The sequence below is a fragment of the Lissotriton vulgaris genome, chromosome 5 (assembly GCF_964263255.1).
Source record: "Lissotriton vulgaris chromosome 5, aLisVul1.2, whole genome shotgun sequence".
Lineage (NCBI taxonomy): Eukaryota > Metazoa > Chordata > Amphibia > Caudata > Salamandridae > Lissotriton > Lissotriton vulgaris.
The window spans coordinates 301,461,142-301,479,150 of NC_141693.1; the positions used below are offsets into that span (position 1 = coordinate 301,461,142).

The window sequence follows — 18,009 nt, forward strand, 5'->3', positions numbered from 1 at the left end:
AACAAGTAAGTGATTAATACTTTACAGGAAATATACAGATTGTACCACAGTTTGGATTGCAATTGTAAACAGGTAAGTAAAATCATTTGTCAGTACAATTCTAAAGAATTTCTTTAGGTTTTCAAACTTTACACTTTGAAATTTTCCAAGAAAAACAGTCAATGTAATCCTATGAAGCAAAATAGTGTGATCGGTTTTAAGGTAAGTATTCGGTAGTGGGGTTTGAGGTTCTGGGGGTAGACTCAGGGGTCCCCCAAGGTCAGGGATGCACTCTTGCTACACCCTCAGTGGACTAGGGAGGCAAGGTGCAGAGTAATGAGGTCCAATGTTATCTAATGGGAGGATAGGGGGCCTCCGGTTGGTGGCTGCTGACAAACAGGCTGCTTGGTTGTGGGAGCAAAGCTCTTGTACTTTAGCTCAGGGTAAATGGGGAAACTCTAAGCACCAAAGGTGCTACCTCAGCGGCACTAGGGCAGACAGGTGCAGGGTGCTGTTTCGACATCGGGCGACCTGTTTGCAATGGGGAACCTCCGGTTGGCAAAGGCACAGCAGGCTCTGGGATGTAGGTCTTCTCGGTGCGACCACAAGTTCAAGAGGTAAGTTGGGATGTTGGGGGATGGTTAGTGTGAGAAAGTGGCTCTATATACTGGACAATAATGAAGTACAGTGTGTATAGAGTCCACAAACCCCAAAGGTATAACAGAGGTTAAAGTCAGGACTGACCTTACTCTCAGGTAAGGTCAGTCCTGCGCAGCGGGCGCGCCGGCGGCGCGCCAAAGGCAAGCCCTTCTGCGCCCGTCCGCGGCCGGCTGGGGCACGGGGCCAGAACCCCTGCCCCTTCTATCTCCACTGCCAGTAATAAAAGCAGACCAATCAGTTATACCACTAGTGACCTACTTGCCCTCCGCCCCAAGGTTGAAGATAGTTGTCGCCACACCCCGTCAGTGGACTCACCATCACCTCACTGCGATACCTGCCGCTTTACCACCCGTGGATGGAGGAACGACGAGTTGCCGCTGATTAATATGAAACTGATATTATTAAATTGTAGATCTATGAAAAAGCACAAACTGGAGATACATGACCTGGTGTTAGAGGGGGATCTCGATGTGCTCTTCTTAACAGAGACATGGCTAGATGGTGCCTCAACACCCAAAATTCTGGAAGCTGTCCCCGTAGACTACTGCCTGCTCAGAATTGACAGAGAAAGGCAGAAAGGTGGGGGAAAGGCAATGATCTATAAAAGCAACCTACAATGCAGCTTAGAGAAGGCCACACTACCCAATTGTGAAGGTGTTTTTTTCACTATAAAAGCCAATCCTAAAAATATTATCAATGGACTCCTCTTGTACCGGCCTCCAGGCAAGTCTTCAACAGTTCAGTAATCAACTTACAGAACTGATAACTCAGCCTGTACTTCGGTATAAGAAATTTCTTATTTTAGGAGATCTCAACCTCCATTTTGAGGATCCCAACTGTAAGGAGGCACAGGTAGTAGTAGATGCACTTAAATCCCTGACACTCAAATTTCAATCCACATCCCCGTCGCATCAACTAGGACAGCTCTTAGACCCCGTTTTTGCTAACTGGGAGGGTATTAAAGTTGCCACACCGATTCAAATAACATTGTCAGATCACTTCATCATCCCATTTGAGGTAGAAGTTGCCCAACAGGAAGGCAGAATGACCAAGCCCAGGCCTCAGAAACGCAGAGATTGGAAGAAGTTCACGCAGGAAAATTTTAGATCCACCCTACTTAAAGACCCTCCTCCGCCTAGCGACACTCTGCTTAAGGCATGGGCTGACTAGAGCCCTAGACATCCATGTTTCGTAGACACAGTAGCACCATGGACACTCAAGCCACCCGCCAGAAAAACCAAAACTGCTCCCTGGTTTTCCAAAGAACTTAAAGTAGCTAAAGCCAAATGTAAAAATATAGAACGTGGCTGGAGGAAAAATTACAATCCAGAAGACAAGCTGAACTATAAAAAAGAATTAAAAATATATCACAAACTCATAAGAGCAGCCAAAGTCGCTCATTTTAATGAACGCATTGAATTTGCAAAAAATCCAACTAAAGAACTTTTCTTCAACTATAAAGAACTTACTGTTCCAATCAGACTGGAGGCCCAAGACACCTACTCTAATGAGATATGTGATGATATTGCAGATTTTTTTGTAAAGAAAGTGGATGTAATACATGCCACTTTTGTAGATAGCATGCAGACTAAACACCCGATAGTGAGAAGTGATTCTGCCACCAAACCCCATCTGACCTGTTTCAAAGTCCCTGAGAGGCAAGATCTGCTCACCATCGTAAACTGCATCCAGTCCGGCTCTCCCTATGATGTGATCTCTCCAAATCGCTGTAAGGGAGTCTTAGAATGTATGATTGATCAGATTCAACACCTGATCACCTTATTTTTTCAGGAGTGCTATGTGCCGGACGCATGGAAAAAGGCACAAGTAATTCCCCTGAAGAAAAAAAAGTTACCATGCATATCTCCCAGCTACAAAATCTCCGCCCTATCTCCCTCCTCCCCTTCTGTGGGAAAGTGGTGGAGAAGGTAGTGAACAAACAACTTATGAAATTTGTTGAGGAGCACTTCCTTCTCCATTCCACACAGTCAGGGTTTAGAGCTGGCCACTCTACAGAGTCGGCGGTTCTCTTCTCCACAGAATGTCTGAGACAACTAGCAGACGAGGGGCAGACGGCAGCGTTGGTTTTATTAGACCTTAGTGCAGCTTTTGACACCGTGCTGCACTCGACGCTGCTGTCTCGCCTCTCAGACATGGGAGTTGAGGGATCAGCATTGGAATGGATAAAATCCTTTTTAGAAAACAGGAGCTTTCAGGTGCACTGCCCCCCTCATAAATCCTCCCTTGGAAAGTTCAGACATGGGGTTCCACAGGGCTCCAGTTTGAGCCCTATGCTGTTCAATCTATAGATGGAGCCCCTAGCTCATATTGTGGAAGCTTTTGGAGTGGATATCGTCACATACGCTGACGATACCCAACTAATAATTAGACTCACCCACAATCAGGCAGAGGACGCCACTAACTTTTCCAACGGCATGCTTTCTGTGGCAGGGTGGATGAACAACAACTGCCTACGCCTTAACGGCGACAAAACAGAACTGCTAGTGGTTGGTAAATCCCCCCTCTGCCTGGTCGCAGGCTTGGTGGCCAACAGAATTAGGGGCAATTCCCCTCCCGGCGGAGTCCGTCAGAAATCTAGGAATCATGATGGACGCGGAGCTTTCCTTTAAGCATCAGATTAGTAAAATCACGGGAAAATGCTTTGGAATACTTAAAACACTTCGAAAAGTTCTCGACCTACTCCCCATTAGTGCCAGGAAAACACTTATTCATGCCCTAGTCACGCCACATCTGGACTACGGCAATGCTCTTCTCCTAGGCCTAAGCAAAAAAGGCATTCACCAACTGCAGTGCGTCCAAAATGCTGCCGCTCGACTGGTGCTCAACCTTCCGCGTAGAGCATCAGGTAAGACAGCATTATTTAAACTTCACTGGCTCCCTATTGAGGAGCGAATCAAGTTTAAAGCTCTCTGTTTCGCCCATCGCATTGCCCAGGGAAAAGGCCCAGGTTACTTGCAAAATCTTCTCACTATCCATCGTCCCACCCGAAACCTAAGATCTGCCGGAGCGATGTTGTTCCAACTTCCTCGCGTTCGCAAGATTAGGATGGGTTCCTTTCGGTTTTTAGCAAGTAAACATTGGAACAATCTTCCTCTTGATTTACGCATGGAGCCCTCCGAAATGAGATTCAGACTGAAATTAAAAACCCATCTTTCCCCGCGTAAATAATAGCTTCTTTATAGCCTTGGATCCAGGAGAGTCCCGGACCTTGCCCTTTTCGGGGAGCAGTAGCATTTCTTAGCGCGGGGACACACTGTCTTGAGTGTAACCATGGGCTCTAAAAGTGGTTTTATTATTATTATTATTCTCAAAAGTTGTAGCTTGGTCGAGCAGTAAGGCAGTACCAGAGGGCAGTGCAAAGCATTTGTTGTACACACTCAGTCAGCAAAGGATTTCACACACTCAAAGACTGAACTCCAGGCCAATGGTTTTTATATCCAAAGATATAGGTGTTTTATTTTTAGAACAAACAGACATAAAAATATACTTTGCTAGATATGAGTACACTCATGTAATTACTTTGCAATAAAGTTTGTGAACACAATAGGTACAGTAGTTGCTGAAGGCAACTGAAGTCTAGACACTTTAGCATTGAGCTCAATGGATTGTTACCATAAAAGTATAGTTGATAACAGTACAGATTACTTTAGAAGTTCCAGGACTAGACCTAGATTCAGTCCTGGGGTCTAAGCTGGAACCAGATTAGCAAACACGTTTTAGTTACTGTAGTGAATGTTGATGAATTTAAAGCGGTTTTAGAAGTTCACACTTTGAAACTTTGAGGGAAATCTGGCAATGTTATTCAATGGGAGAAAATTCAAGTTGCAGGTAAAGTACGATTGTGTTACTTTTGTAATCCAGAACTGGGCTTCTAGGGCCAGCACTGGGGTCTGAACTTAAAACAGGTAAGTAATTGCATTTCAGTATTTCGTATGATTTTTAAAGAATATTTCCAGTTTTCAAAATTAGACACCTAGAAGAAATTTCATAGAAAAGCAGACAATGGGTTCCTATGGAGAAAAGGGTACAGTACTGGCTTCTCCCTGCTCACAGGTGAGTACTTCGGAATTTGGCTGATTTTATATGAATAATTGCAGTTTTCAAAACTTCGACCCTTAGAAAATTTTCGAGTCAAAATGGGTCAATGTTATCCAATGGCATTTAAGTGAATTACCAGTTTCCAGGTGAGTACTTGGCTGGTGAAGTTAAGGTTCCAGGCATAGACTAAGGGGTCCCCCAGAGTCAGGCAAGTACAGTCGGTTCAGCCCCAGCAGCGCAGGCGTGGCCGGGTGTAGAGGTAGGTAGGCCCAATGATATCCAATGAGGGAAAGGGGGCCTTCGGTTGGTGGCTGCTGGTTAGCAGGCCACGTGGCTGTGGGAGCTGGGCTCCTGGTCCCTTGCTCAGGGATGGGGGGTGTGGGGGGAGTAGGATAGGACAAAGGTGGCACCGCCAGCGGCACTCTGGTGGCTGGGTGCAGGGTGCTCTTTAGCCGTTGGACGCTCAATGTTATCCAATGGGAAAGGTCAAAAAGGAACAAAGGCTTCGGGGACGGAGACTCTCCAGGGGCGACCAGCACTTTGAGAGGTAAGTTGGGATCTTGGAGCACAGGTGGGTACCCCAAAGGGAGGCAGAGAGGGCTGTAGGGTGCAGGGGTGTCTTTGGGTGTCGGAAAAGCTTACCCTCTGCTGGTCGCGGTTGGGGTGGCCCCTGGTTCTGAGTCTGAAGGCGTTGTCTGGTTCGTCGAAGAGGGTCTTTGGGCACCGGACTGCAGGTCCCAGCCGCCGGGGGACGTCCTTGTGGTCTTGGTTCGGTTGGGCCCGGCCCGGCGGGTGCAGAGTGGGCTGGTCCGGAGCTTCCTGGTTGGCATCAGGTGGGTTGTTGCAGCAGAGCCTCTGCTGGTGGGAGTCCCAGTCTTTAGGAGGGTCAAGGCAGGCAGGTCCTCTGGGTGTCCCAAGGTTGCTGTCCGCAGGAATCGCCGGGAAGTTAGGCAGGAGCAGGTTCCAAGATCGACAGGTCTGTAGGGCTGGGGCCAAGTCAGTTGTTGTTGTTGTCCTGTTAGCAGCTGCACTGCGGGTCTTCTTCCTCTTGATCTTCTTTCATTTCTCTTTCGGGAACTAAGGAAGGAAGGTTCAGGGAGCCCCTAAATACTAAATTTAGGGGCGTTACAGGTATGGTGAGTACACCAACTTGCCTGCTCCTCTCCTGTGGGAGGGGGGCAGGAGCCTAGCTGGGATTGGGCAGGGCTCGCATCTACAAGATGGCCAGAGACCAGGGTCGTGCTTCACCTCGTCTCACTCACCTGAGGGGTGGGGTTGGCACAGGCTGGCACACCCCATTCCTGGCGTAGTTTTTCCCATAAGTCTTCCCGCCAGAGTGGGGGTTAGAACTGGTGGGAGCCAGTTGCTGGGTACAGCAAATGGTCTGGAGAAGCTCAGAGGCGGCATGCCTTTGAAGCTACCCCCTGCTCATCCTGGGGGAGGAGACCTAGCACCTTGCCCAGGATGTGCATTGTTGCAGGTCCAGGAGAACGGGGGTCTCTCCACCCAGGGGTCCAGCAAACATGTCTGCTGTGTGGCAGCCTCTGCAGCCACTCAGCCCAGACGTGGATTGTAGGTTAGGGTTTCAGAGGGCATCTCCAAGATGCCCTCGGGTGCATTTTACATTAAATCTCACACTGGCATCAGTGCAGGTTTAATGTGCTGAAAGGTTTGGTACCAAACTTGTCTGTCTTCAGTGTAGCCATTATGGTGCTGTGGAGTACATAATGACAACCTCCCAGCACCATATACTCTTAATGGCATCACTGCACTTAGTGCCCAGGAATGGCCCTGGGTACTGTAGGGGCATAGGGCTCATGAGCCTGTGCTCACACCTCTGGCATAGGGCACCCAGCTAGAGGGAGGACTGAAGTATGCCAGGGCAGTGGGTTTGTAGGCATGGCACACAGGGATGTGTGCCATGTCGACTTTTTGTTTAGTTCTGCACCAGGACACTCAGCCTGCCAAAGCAGTGTGTGGGTGTCAGGGTACAGGGCCCCTGAGGGTGGCACAATAAGTGCTGCAGCCCTCAGGGGTCTTCTCTGGTCACCATGCCCTGGGTACCTAGGTTACCATTTACTAGGGGCTGACAGGTGGCCAGAGATGCCAATTGGGATTTTAGTTTCAGCACAGTTTTAGGGAAGGAACACAGGCCCTGGGTACATGGTTGGCAGGAAACCAGAGCACACTCAGTCAAAGCACATCAGCAGTTCAGAAAAAAGTGGGGGCATACCAAGGCAAGAAAGATGCCACTTTCTCACAATCAGGAACCGTCGGTTTGGCCACCCAAGGCAGTGGGGCATCTGGTGCAGGGGTGACTTTTAGGGTCAGATCTTCTTACCAGATCCTGGTAGGGTTGGGGGGGAACCTTCCGAGTTTAGGTTGCAGGTGTCGGATGTATGTGGTGAAGAATGAGGAGGAGAGTTTTCAGGAGAATTTTGAGGTGAAATGTTAAGAGGAACAGGAGATGAAGGAGAAGGAAGTATAGGAGAAGAAGGGTGCATAGGAGATGTGGCAGAGTCCTTCTTCTTGACAGGCACTGCAGGTGTAGGTGCTGTGTCTGATTTCCTCTTCCTGTGTGGTGTAGTGGATACATGACCTGTCTTTGGGTCAATGTAGATCTTTTGTAGAGAATCAGGTTGGAAAAAGTCTTCTGCTTGCGGAACCTTTGCCGGCGCCGATTTTTTCGGTTCCGGGCGTGGTTGCTGCTTGTCTTTAGCCTTAGGAGTTGTTTCTGTGTCCTTTGGCGTAGATTTCGGCACCAAAGGTATTGTTTTTGGGTCGTAGGCTGTTTGGAGGTCTTGAGCGCATCGGTATCAGGCCTTGTTGGTTTCGGTACCGAAGATATTGGCTTTGGAGTGGAAGCTGGTCTTGCTGGCCTCGAGGCATCAGACGCTGGCTTCATAGTTTTGTCTTTAGAAGTCGACCGTTTCGGACCCGGGACTTCTTTCGGTTTCGGTGCCGAGGGAGCTGGTGGGATCGGCACGTGCAGCTTGCTCGGTAAGGAGCTACCGGAAGGCTTGAGTATTTTCTTCAGAGCCGGGCTCGATGGCGGGGCTTTTGAAGTGTTTTTTTCGGTCGCGACTGGGCCCTGGAGGCGGAGTTTTGACCGTTGCCTTCGATTTGGGTGGTGGGTATGGGGCAGGGGCAGTAGTACTCACGCGCTGACCTGATGGTATTGAGTCATCGGAGTCGTCTGCCTCGGATACGGTTTGGAGATCGTCTGAATCTTCTTCGGGAACGAGCGGAAATTTGTCAAAGATATCCACCGGTTTCGGAGCTGATCTCTGCATGTCGACGGGCCCTTCTATCTCGAATGGTGTTTCTTGGCTCGAAAGGATGCACAGGCTGTACAGCTGGATTTGTCGTGTTCTGGCAATAAGCACAGGTTACAGACCTCGTGAATGTCAATGTGTGGAAACTTTGCTCCACACTTGGGGCATCTTTTGAATGGCGTCCTTTCCATGAGGTGTAGGCCTCACGGCGTGGATAGGCCCAACGGCCCGCGACGACGACCGGAAATCGAGCTGGAGTCGAGACGACGTTTGTCGATATCGAAAGTGGTTTGGTGAAGTTTGAATACGTTTTTACGCGTCAAAGTACTTGAAAAGTAGATTTCGAACCAGAGCGGACAACTTTCATCCGAACCCAGTGGCGGATAAAAACAATCTAAGGATGGAGCCTATGCCCATGCGCACTATCGTCCAAAGGAGGAGTCACATATCTCGTGACTACAAAAGACTTCTTACAAGACGACAACAACATGCAATCATCCAAACCCAACACCAGGTGGCGATCTAATGCACAGTGTAAGATCTGCAGCTCATATGCCTCGAACATGTTATTTCACTCGTAGATACTGTACCAAACATTTTGTGACACAACCACTTCCAGCTTTTGACTTGCAGCTAAACAGTAGAAGTGCACTAGGCAGGTTCAATAGCTTTCCAGGGGTTAACTCTTAACAAGTGGCGGAGGAGGCTTGAAACAATAATGAACCGGGTTATTACAAAACAACCTGTCCAAGCAGTCACTGAGAACATATTACACATGGTACTCTTATGTCTCAAAATATACAAGGAATGAACCCTTGCCTAAAGAGTCTCTTTCATTTTAAAGAAAAGAATTATAGGTAACTAGAGAAAGGTATTTAAACTTACCCTAACAGTAACAATATTTGGATGTTGTGCTTTCAGAATGGTGTTTATTTCTCGCAAGGAAGTAATCGGAAAGCCTTCCTTCTCTTTTTCCATTTTTAACCGCTTGAGAGCCACAATTTCATCTGGAAAGAAAGATTTGTAAATTTCAGACATCCAGCTTTGATACTGATAAGAACGGAGGCATACTGTTTTGAAAGCAGTATCATACGCTTTACTACCCCATTACTTCAAATAAAGTAAATATTTGTTAAGTATCAGTAATCACAAGCATCAATTGTGTATTTGTTAGGGATAATACAATATATATATTTTTAAACTTTTATGTAAATAAAAAATGGAGTTCTGTGGGTGGATCACACAGTAAAGTGACAGAATTATCAAACTGTAAATGGTCCACAAAAACACCTTTGGCGGACTACAAATCCATCTTAACTAATTTCAACATTTCTGCAATAAAAAGGGTTCACATCAGTGATACAAGTCATTTGCACTAAAATACATCCTTTTCAGAGTTCTCTTTACAGACTGTACTTAGTAGACTTGTGTATTCTACCAACAACACAGGCAAACTGCCCCCAAAGGACGCGACAAAATAATATAAGTGTGGAGTTTTTGGGGGGGGGGGGAATAAAAAAAAATCATACATGATTTTAAATGTAATTAGGATTTTACAATGTTTTTGTCGGTCTACAGTGTTCAACTTGTCTTCAAAGATGTTGGGTCAATTAATTTTTTTAACAAACGAAGCAGAAGCACAACACTAAATGCAGCATTGTAATCTGTTTACTTTTAATTACACATTTTAATATCCTGTAAATTGTTCACAAGCGCATTCACTCAGTTACTTTACTTAATGTTAATACCAAAACCAAACGAAAATCCACAAGAGGAGAGATATATTGAGTGGTTACATTTTTGCAACAGTTACGCCGCGCAGCCTGCTTCACCACAGCTCCATTATGAAAATACTGCATTCTCTGTACTCATACATCACCTGTATCTATGTCATGCAAATCTTGCTCCGTATTCTCCAATTACTAACAAAATTCCCAGCTTTCAATCCATTTTCTCTCTGAAAGTACAGAGTTCACATAAACACACCTGTTTTCTTGTCTTTTGCCCGGTAGACCACACCATATGTGCCCTCTTCAATTCTGTTCAGACACTGAAATTCTTCCACACTACGACAGCCCTAGAAGAGAATAAGGAGGCCTTAGGAGAGCAGGGACTATACATTTGAAAGAATTGTATTTGTGCAACCATACTAATTTACGAGCAGATTAAGTCACCAACAACACATACTTTGTGGTGAAAGAAGCAGCAGAGATATATCCAATTATTTTTCTTAACATGCCAATAAAATGAAACTTCAATATAAAGGTTTAGGTTAGCTTTTTTTGGCTAGATAATATTGAAGAATGCAGCAAGGCAAAAGATCCAGGCTAAAGGCATCGGCGTGAATTCAGTTACATATGACAAAGCAGAAACTCTAAATCTAGGCAATTATAGGCTCCTCAAAAGATGACCTATGCAGAAAAGGTAAACAAGGGCAGTTTGAGCTTCTGTAAGGCAAGCCTGCAGCCAAAATTCTCTGCATGTAAAGGCACTTCTGAGCAATATGTTATTTCTCAGCCGACTCACATTCTACCAACTGACATTGTAGGGAATTTGATCACCAAAGGGTAGGGAGCAACAAGAGAAGAAACCCATTGAGATTACAAACGCCCCTTGTTGTCACTATTGGACAGACAGACTAAAAAAACAGCGAAGGTACCAAGGATCAGGAAGCCCACAATTGGGGGATTCACTTTAATTTTTACTGTTTAATAATCATACAGATGTACAGTTATAACACATATTAAATGTAATTTCTCACCACAATAATATTTGGAGAGGGAACTAATATTTTCCTTACGTTAAATGTATCCATGTAAGAAGGGTAACTGTATAAAGTTGTCAGTTATTTTCTTATTGCAAGAGTCCCAACTTCAGAACTCATGTGTGTTGAGAACAGTGCCTAATTTGAGCAGGTGGTTTCCGGTGCTTGGCACCGGCACTTGAATGTCAGCACCAGCTCCTATGACAGTTTGCCTAAATAGGGATGAGCACAACAACAATTGTTTATTAATTGAATACACATTAACAATAACTAATAACTGCCACACACCATTAGTATAGCTTTGGGGGCCTGGAATAGTATGAATTGTCATACTTATTTGTTTGATAGTTAGTAGTTGAGATGGTATTGTCATGGACAACACTGGCAGGGACAATGGATGGTGCAAGCTGCAGTGGTCTACTTAGGAGGGCCCTGGCTCTTATTTTATTTAACAACTTAAGCATTGGTTGAGAAAAATGAATACCACCCGCCTGCATTTATTGCAAACAATAAGTGAGGTCAGGGTCACCACAAAGAAAGGGCGCTGGCTTAAATACAGCTCACACAACCAGCTGTATTCGCTTGGAAACAAAGTGAGGATAACCAGGTTTGTCGCCAAATCCTTTACCTTCATCCCTTCTTAAGTTTATTTATATAGAATCAAAAAACACTATAGAATAACAGTGTTGTTCTTATATTTCTGTGGAAAAATACAGTCGAACACTTCGACTGAAGTAACATTTTTCAACAATAACCCTAAGACAATTCATGAAGACGCAGATGGGGCCCTAGTTGGAGCCGACAATCTTTTAACCAACTTTGGTGAAATTTCCGGCCTAAGAGTAAACTGGTCCAAGACATGTTTATTTCCAATACGCACAAATGAGGTCCAGCCCTCCACGGCCAGAGCGGTCAGATGGAAACTAGTCTGCCTGAAATACTTGGGGGTTTACATCTATCACACCCCTGCTGATGTATTGGAGGGCAATATTGCCCGAGGCATCAGAGCATTGAAGGGCAGCATATCCTTTTGGGCCACTCTCCCACTGTCAGTGGCAGGTCGTATAGCATTGCTCAAAATGGTGGCGCTCCCAAGACTCCTATATTATTTCAGAACGCTGCCCGTTTGGATCCCTCCTACTACCTTCAGGCTCCTAAAGTCCATGATAGTGTCCTTCCTCTGAGGGGGCGGGCCGACGCAGAGTAGCCTTAACAACGCTAATGAGACTCAAGTCGGAAGGAGGTTCAGCAGTTCCCGACTTTGAATTATATTACTTAGCAGCTCAACTACAGACCTACACCCAAGAAATAGCCCGTGAATTTCGAGGGCCAGAACACAAACGGGGCCTAGGCATACCTCGTCATGTGCTTTCTTTCATAGGACTACAGCAGAAATTAGACCTCAGGAGCCTCACACAAGAGGAAAAAACTATTCGATTATGCTGGAACCGAACACAGCGTAGGGCGGGAGTACTGCACCCATATGCCCCCGAGATCCCGTTGGGAATGTTAACGGCATTACCGCAGGGAGGGGACTGGTCGCAGCTGCAGAGATTCAAGTCCTGGGTGACCTATACGAAGACGAAACACTGTTGCCATTTTCGGTACTCCTAGACCGATATGATATACCTAGAGGGGACTTCCTAGTGCACTCTGCAGTCACACAAGCAATACAAGCACATTGGAGAGGAGGGCTCACTGAACCCAAAACAACGATGGCTTGCCAATATACCATGATGGCAGCGGGAACGTTTAAGGCGGTCTCATGCCTGTACTCTAGAATGACCAATGAAGGATTACCTCCTTTAACGACGCTAAAAGATAAATGGGAAGCTCATATAGCTAAAGAGATCCCTGAGACAGTGTGGAAGCAGTTGATGAGAAGGGCTTGGAAGAGTACTCGCAATGCACGATTTCAATTAGTGCACTTTTACATTCTCCACCGAGCATACCTGACCCCAGGGAAAATCAAAAGATATTTTGCCGCAGACTCCGCGGGATGCCCTAGATGCAAGACAGTTGGTGTTGAGTTAGACCACATGCTATGGACATGCCCAATCTTAACGCCGTACTGGAAGGAGGTTGGGGACACTCTTAATGAGGTAACAGAGAGGGGATTGGTATTTGACATGGCTGTTGGAGTTTTGCATTGGTTCCCTCACACCCCTAAAAATAAGATAACGAGCAAATTCATAGATATGGGGCTCATTCTTGCGAAACATGAAATTACACGACATTGGAAGGCGGTGACGGGGCCCACAAGCACAAGGTGGAGAAATGAGTTCCTTAAGTGGGCGGGTGGAGAAAGCATGTCGAGGTTTCAATCAGCGCGGCGGCAGCAGAACGATAGAGCTCTAGAAATGGCGCAAGCTTGGGACGCATTAGTGCAAACACTGCGCGACTATGACAAACAAAATGAACTAGCGGACTAACATCATGATTGGAGATCACCCCTGTAACACCTCAGGTACATACCACACACCATTGTCTGTTTAACTCCTGGGCATACTAATGATTATGATGGTTACCTATTCCGCGCACCGATGGTGGTATCCGGGGAGGGTGGAGGTTTCTTAATAATGGTATGTGTTAAGTACTTGGGTAAGACATGCCAGGAATAGCCTTTACTGGGGATTGCTGTACTTGATCCTGTTTATACCCAAGGTCCCCACCTTAGAAGACAAAAGAAGGGCCACCATCAGGGTCTGGATAGCGTGAGAAATGTACTTAACGATGTATGTTGTGTGAAATAAAACCCAATAAAATTTGTTTAAAAAAAATAAAATAACTAAGACAATTTCGTCTGTTGAGTCATTTGAGGGTGGATAAAACAAACTATTAGTTTTGAGGTGGAAGTCCCTGACAAAGATAGTCTTTAAGACAACCTGCTATCGGGATATTGTTGGCCTATTCATTCTAAAAGATTTTAATGCTGTGCATTTTGGAATTTCTATGTGGGAAACACGCGAAATTCAACTGGTGATGGCTTTATTGGACACAATCTCTTCCCAGGTACACTTTAATTCCCCAAATGCACAACTACTGAGGAGGTAACTCAAAAATGACATTGCAAGACCAAGACACAATTTGGGTAGTTTCTGCCGAAAACATCTGAGGAAAAACAGACACTCACTAAACATTCACACTCCATTGATTCTCAGAAAACAAAAACGAATTATCTTACAGGAAGTGGAAGATAACGTAAATCTTTTAGTAAAACATCTGGGTTTTACAATACAATACGACTCTTTACCTGAAGAGCAGGGAGGTATTTGGGTAGCTGCTGCTTCAGCTCCAACGGGGATAATGCTGGTGAGTCAGGGACAAAGTCTACTTCTGTCAGAACATTTGAACGAGGGGTGTCATCACCAATATCGTCGTCGTCTTCCCCTTCCTCGGTCTCACCAGAATCATTGTCAAACCTCGACTCTGTAACTTGAAAGGTGAAAATCAATAATCGAGCCAAGTAGTAATACTCAATTAGTGCCTGGTCTAACCCACAAAAGGCATTTTAAATAACATGCAAGAGGAATTAGCATGAGACAACAATTACTTGTCAATAGACAAGGCAACAGACATGGAAGCAACAATTCCATATAGAAGAGGTTCATTCTATTTTCTGAGTTTGGAAGTGAACACTCAGACAGAATGTGAGAAAGTGCCCTCTTTCTGCACGGTTGCCCCTACTTTTTGCTGAACTGCTGATGTACTTTGACTGAGTGCGCCCTGGGCTCCTGCCAATCAGGTACTCATGGCCTATGTTCTTTCCCTGAAACTGCATTAAAAATCAAACCCAATTGGCACTCTGGCCACAGGTCAGCCCCTGGTAAATGGTACAACAGGTACCTAGGGCACTGTGACCAGGGAAGGCCTCTAAGGGCTGCAGCACTTATTGTGCCACCCTTAGTGGTCCTGTACCTTTACACTCACACACTGACTTTGCAGGCTGCATGTTTCGGTGCAGAACATAGTGAAGGGTCGACATGGCACACATCCATAGGTGCCATGCCTACAGCCCACTGCACTGGCATTGATCAGCCACCCCTCTAGTTGGGCGCACAATACCAGTGGTGAGGGTACAGGTGCATGAGTCCTGTACCCCTACAGTGTCGAAGCCAATTCTTAGACATTCTAAGTGTAGTACTGCCATTAAGAGTATAGGGTGGTGGGTGTTTGTGATTACGAACTCCACAGGACCATAATGCCTTTACTGAAAACTGATAGGTTTGGTATCAAACTCCTCAGCACATTAAACCCAAACTGATGCCAGTGAGGGATTTAATGAAAAATGCACACAAAGGGAATCTTAGAGATGCCCCCTGAAAAATGACCCAACACTAGTATCCAGGCCGAGTGGCTGCTACCCAGCTGCCACCACCAGACATGTTTCTGGACCGCTGGGTCGAGAGCCTGCTGCTCTTGGGGGCCTGAAACAATGCACATCCTGGGACGAGGTGCCAAGCCCCCCCCCCAGGATGGGCAGGGACCACAAAGAGGAAGCTTCAAAGGCTTGCCGCATTTGTGAGCTTACCCAGGCCTTTTGTTGCTTCCAGCAACTGGTCCCCACAGGTTCCGACTACGGTTCCCAATAAGGTGCGCACACCTTTCATCCCGCGAGCGCGCACTCCCGTGTGTGGAGCGTGCACACACACAGGACAACCCGTGAGAGGGTTCGCGCAGCCACTTTAAAAAGCGAGTGGCGCGAAAAACAGGCAATCCCTTGGATGCGGTTTTGCCAGCATGAGTCAGGAGTGCAGGTAAGGCTGGCTTGGGGCTTGCTGTATTTTTAGGCGCGGCTCGGGGCAGATTGTGGGCTTTTGTTTAAGTATTCACGTTAATCACAGCCCATTCATGAGCTGTGATTAACATGAGTACTTAAACAAAAGCCCACAATCTTCCCCGCACAGCACTTTACTAACAAGAGTACAGCAAGTTAAAAAAAACAGCGTATACTTTCAGAAAGTACACCCTGTGTTTTAAAACTTGCTTTACTCTTTTGTTAGTAAAGCGCAGTGCGGGAAAGATCGTGGGCTTTTATTTAAGTATTCATGTTAATCACAACCCCTTCACGAGCTGTGATTAACATGAATACTTAAGCAAAAGCACAGTGTGTGATGTAAAGTGCTCTGACACCTTACAATGGTATGAGTGGTGCTATTAAACTAAATGAATCCGAGAGAGACCGTAATTTTGGACACTTGAGAGGCACTGTTAAGGGGCGGTGGTGAGGGAATCCGTGGCAGAGGTGGTCATTGGGGGGGCGTTAACAAACATTGTCACACAGGGCGCCACCAGTGCTAAAGCTGGCCCTGGAGATAGGTCACCTCTTATTCCTCTTTTTGGGCTCTCTCAAATTCTTCTTTGACTTCGGCCCTCTTTTCTTCTACCTTCAGATCAGCTATTCTTCTTCTTTAACATAAGCAGCCTTCTTTAGCTCCTAATGACATCTCTAATTTCCGGCCTATTTACTTCCATAAAAAATTCTGGAATATATTGTGTTTTCTCAACTTTCCCTTCAAGGTAATGACCTTCTCTACCTAGTTCAGAAGGGCTTTCGTCATGGTCATTCACCAAAAGAACAAGTTACTTACCTTCGTTAACGCTTTTTCTGGAGGATACAGTATCTGCCTGTGGATTCCTCACCTTGTGAATATCCCTCTGCGCAGCAGCCAATCGGAAACTTTTGTAGCTCTCCACGCCGACGCGGTCATGGACGAAGTCACAGAGGGTACGTCTTCGCTCGCGACCCCGCTGACGTCACTGGATACATAATAGGGCTTAGTCGGCGTGATGACGTCAGTTCCGCCCTTTTTTCCGTGCTCCCGAGCCACACGGACAGACCGACATAAGTAGGCACAGTACACAGTATTCAGACCAACACACATAGTGTGAAATCAATGCAATAAACAAGAAAAATTAAACACTTCCTTTGAAAATTACAGATATACACTTATCAGGTATAGAAGAGTGGACAACGGGGAGGCGGGTGGGTCAGTGAGGAATCCACAGGCAGATACTGTATCTACCAGAAAAAGCATTACCAAAGGTAAGTAACTTTCTTCTGATGGATACATCAGCCAGTGGATTCCTCACCTTGTGAATAGAATCCCACAGCAGTCCCCACTCCCGGAGGAGGGTGTCCACTCTCCTATACCAGGAAATCCTGTAGGACAGAGCGCGCAAAGTGACCGTCCCTCCTCACTTCGGAATCAAAGCAGTAATGCTTCGCGAAAGTGTGGAGGGAGGCCCAAGTTGCCGATCTACAAATGTCCTCTACAGGTACACCCCTAGACAAAGCAGATGTAGAAGACTTTGCTCTAATAGAGTGAGCTCTCATACCCTCTGGAGGTTCCTTACCAGCCAGGACGTAGCAGATCTTAATGCACAGGATAATCCATCTTGATAGCGTGCGCTTGTGCACCGCCCTTCCTTTCTTGCAGCCAGCAAATCCAACAAAGAGCTAATCATCCACACGATAGTCCATAGTCCTATCAAGATAAAAACTCACCGCCCTCTTAGGGTCCAGACGGTGAAGCCGCTCCTCCTCCTTGGAAGGGTGAGGGGAAGGATAAAAGGTAGGAAGGGTAATGGACTACCCCAAATGAAAGGGAGTTACCACCTTAGGCAGAAACGCAGCCCTGGTCCTGAGTACCATTCTTTCAGCATGAATGGTCAAGAATGGGGGCTTTGAACTAAGAGCTTGAAGCTTACTTACCCTCCTTGCTGGGGTAATTGCTACAAGAAAAACAGTCTTAAAAGACAGAAGTCTCATGAGACACTTGTGTAAAGGTTCAAAAGATGAACCCATCAAGTATGTTAAAACAAGATTCAAGTCCCATTGAGGAACAATAAATGGTGTAGGAGGGAATTTGTTGGTAAGACCCTTTATAAAACGTAACACAACAGGTGACTTAAAGACGGCTGGTCCAGCAAACAAAGTAATGCAGACAAAGTCGATAAATAACCTTTTACAGTTGCAACAGCAAAACCCTGCTGGGCCAAAGAAAGAGCAAACTGGAGAATGTTGGACAAACGAGCCCTTATGGGGTCAATAGATTTCTCTCCACACCACAAAACAAATTTAGACCATCTATAAGAATAGATCGACTTGGTGGAAACCCGCCTGGCAGAAAGAACAACATCCACCTCGTCAGGCAGGAGAGAAAAATAATTCAGGTTGCCCCGTTCAATCTCCAGGCATGAAGGTGTAAGCTCTGGAGGTGGGGGTGTAGAACCTGCCCCTCCATCTGAGAGAGGAGGTCTGCCCTGAGA

General features: G+C 46.1%; 1 protein-coding gene across 27 annotated transcripts in view; it reads right to left on the bottom strand.

Annotated features, from left to right (window-relative positions):
- The window catches only part of LOC147710773 (cyclin-dependent kinase 11B-like), a 431,002-nt gene that overhangs the window by 233,667 nt on the left and 179,326 nt on the right, over positions 1-18,009 (bottom strand). For 15 of the 27 annotated variants that reach the window (XM_086921509.1, XM_086921517.1, XM_086921515.1 and 12 more), the window contains 3 exons: positions 13,991-14,166; positions 9,960-10,050; positions 8,859-8,980 (listed from right to left, as the gene is read on the bottom strand). In XM_086921509.1, the coding sequence (XP_086777635.1) occupies positions 8,859-8,980; positions 9,960-10,050; positions 13,991-14,166 (389 nt within the window). Of the gene's footprint in view, positions 1-8,858; positions 8,981-9,959; positions 10,051-13,990; positions 14,173-18,009 lie in introns of all 27 variants that reach the window. The other 12 variants (XM_086921516.1, XM_086921508.1, XM_086921512.1 and 9 more) reach the window with 1 other exon arrangement.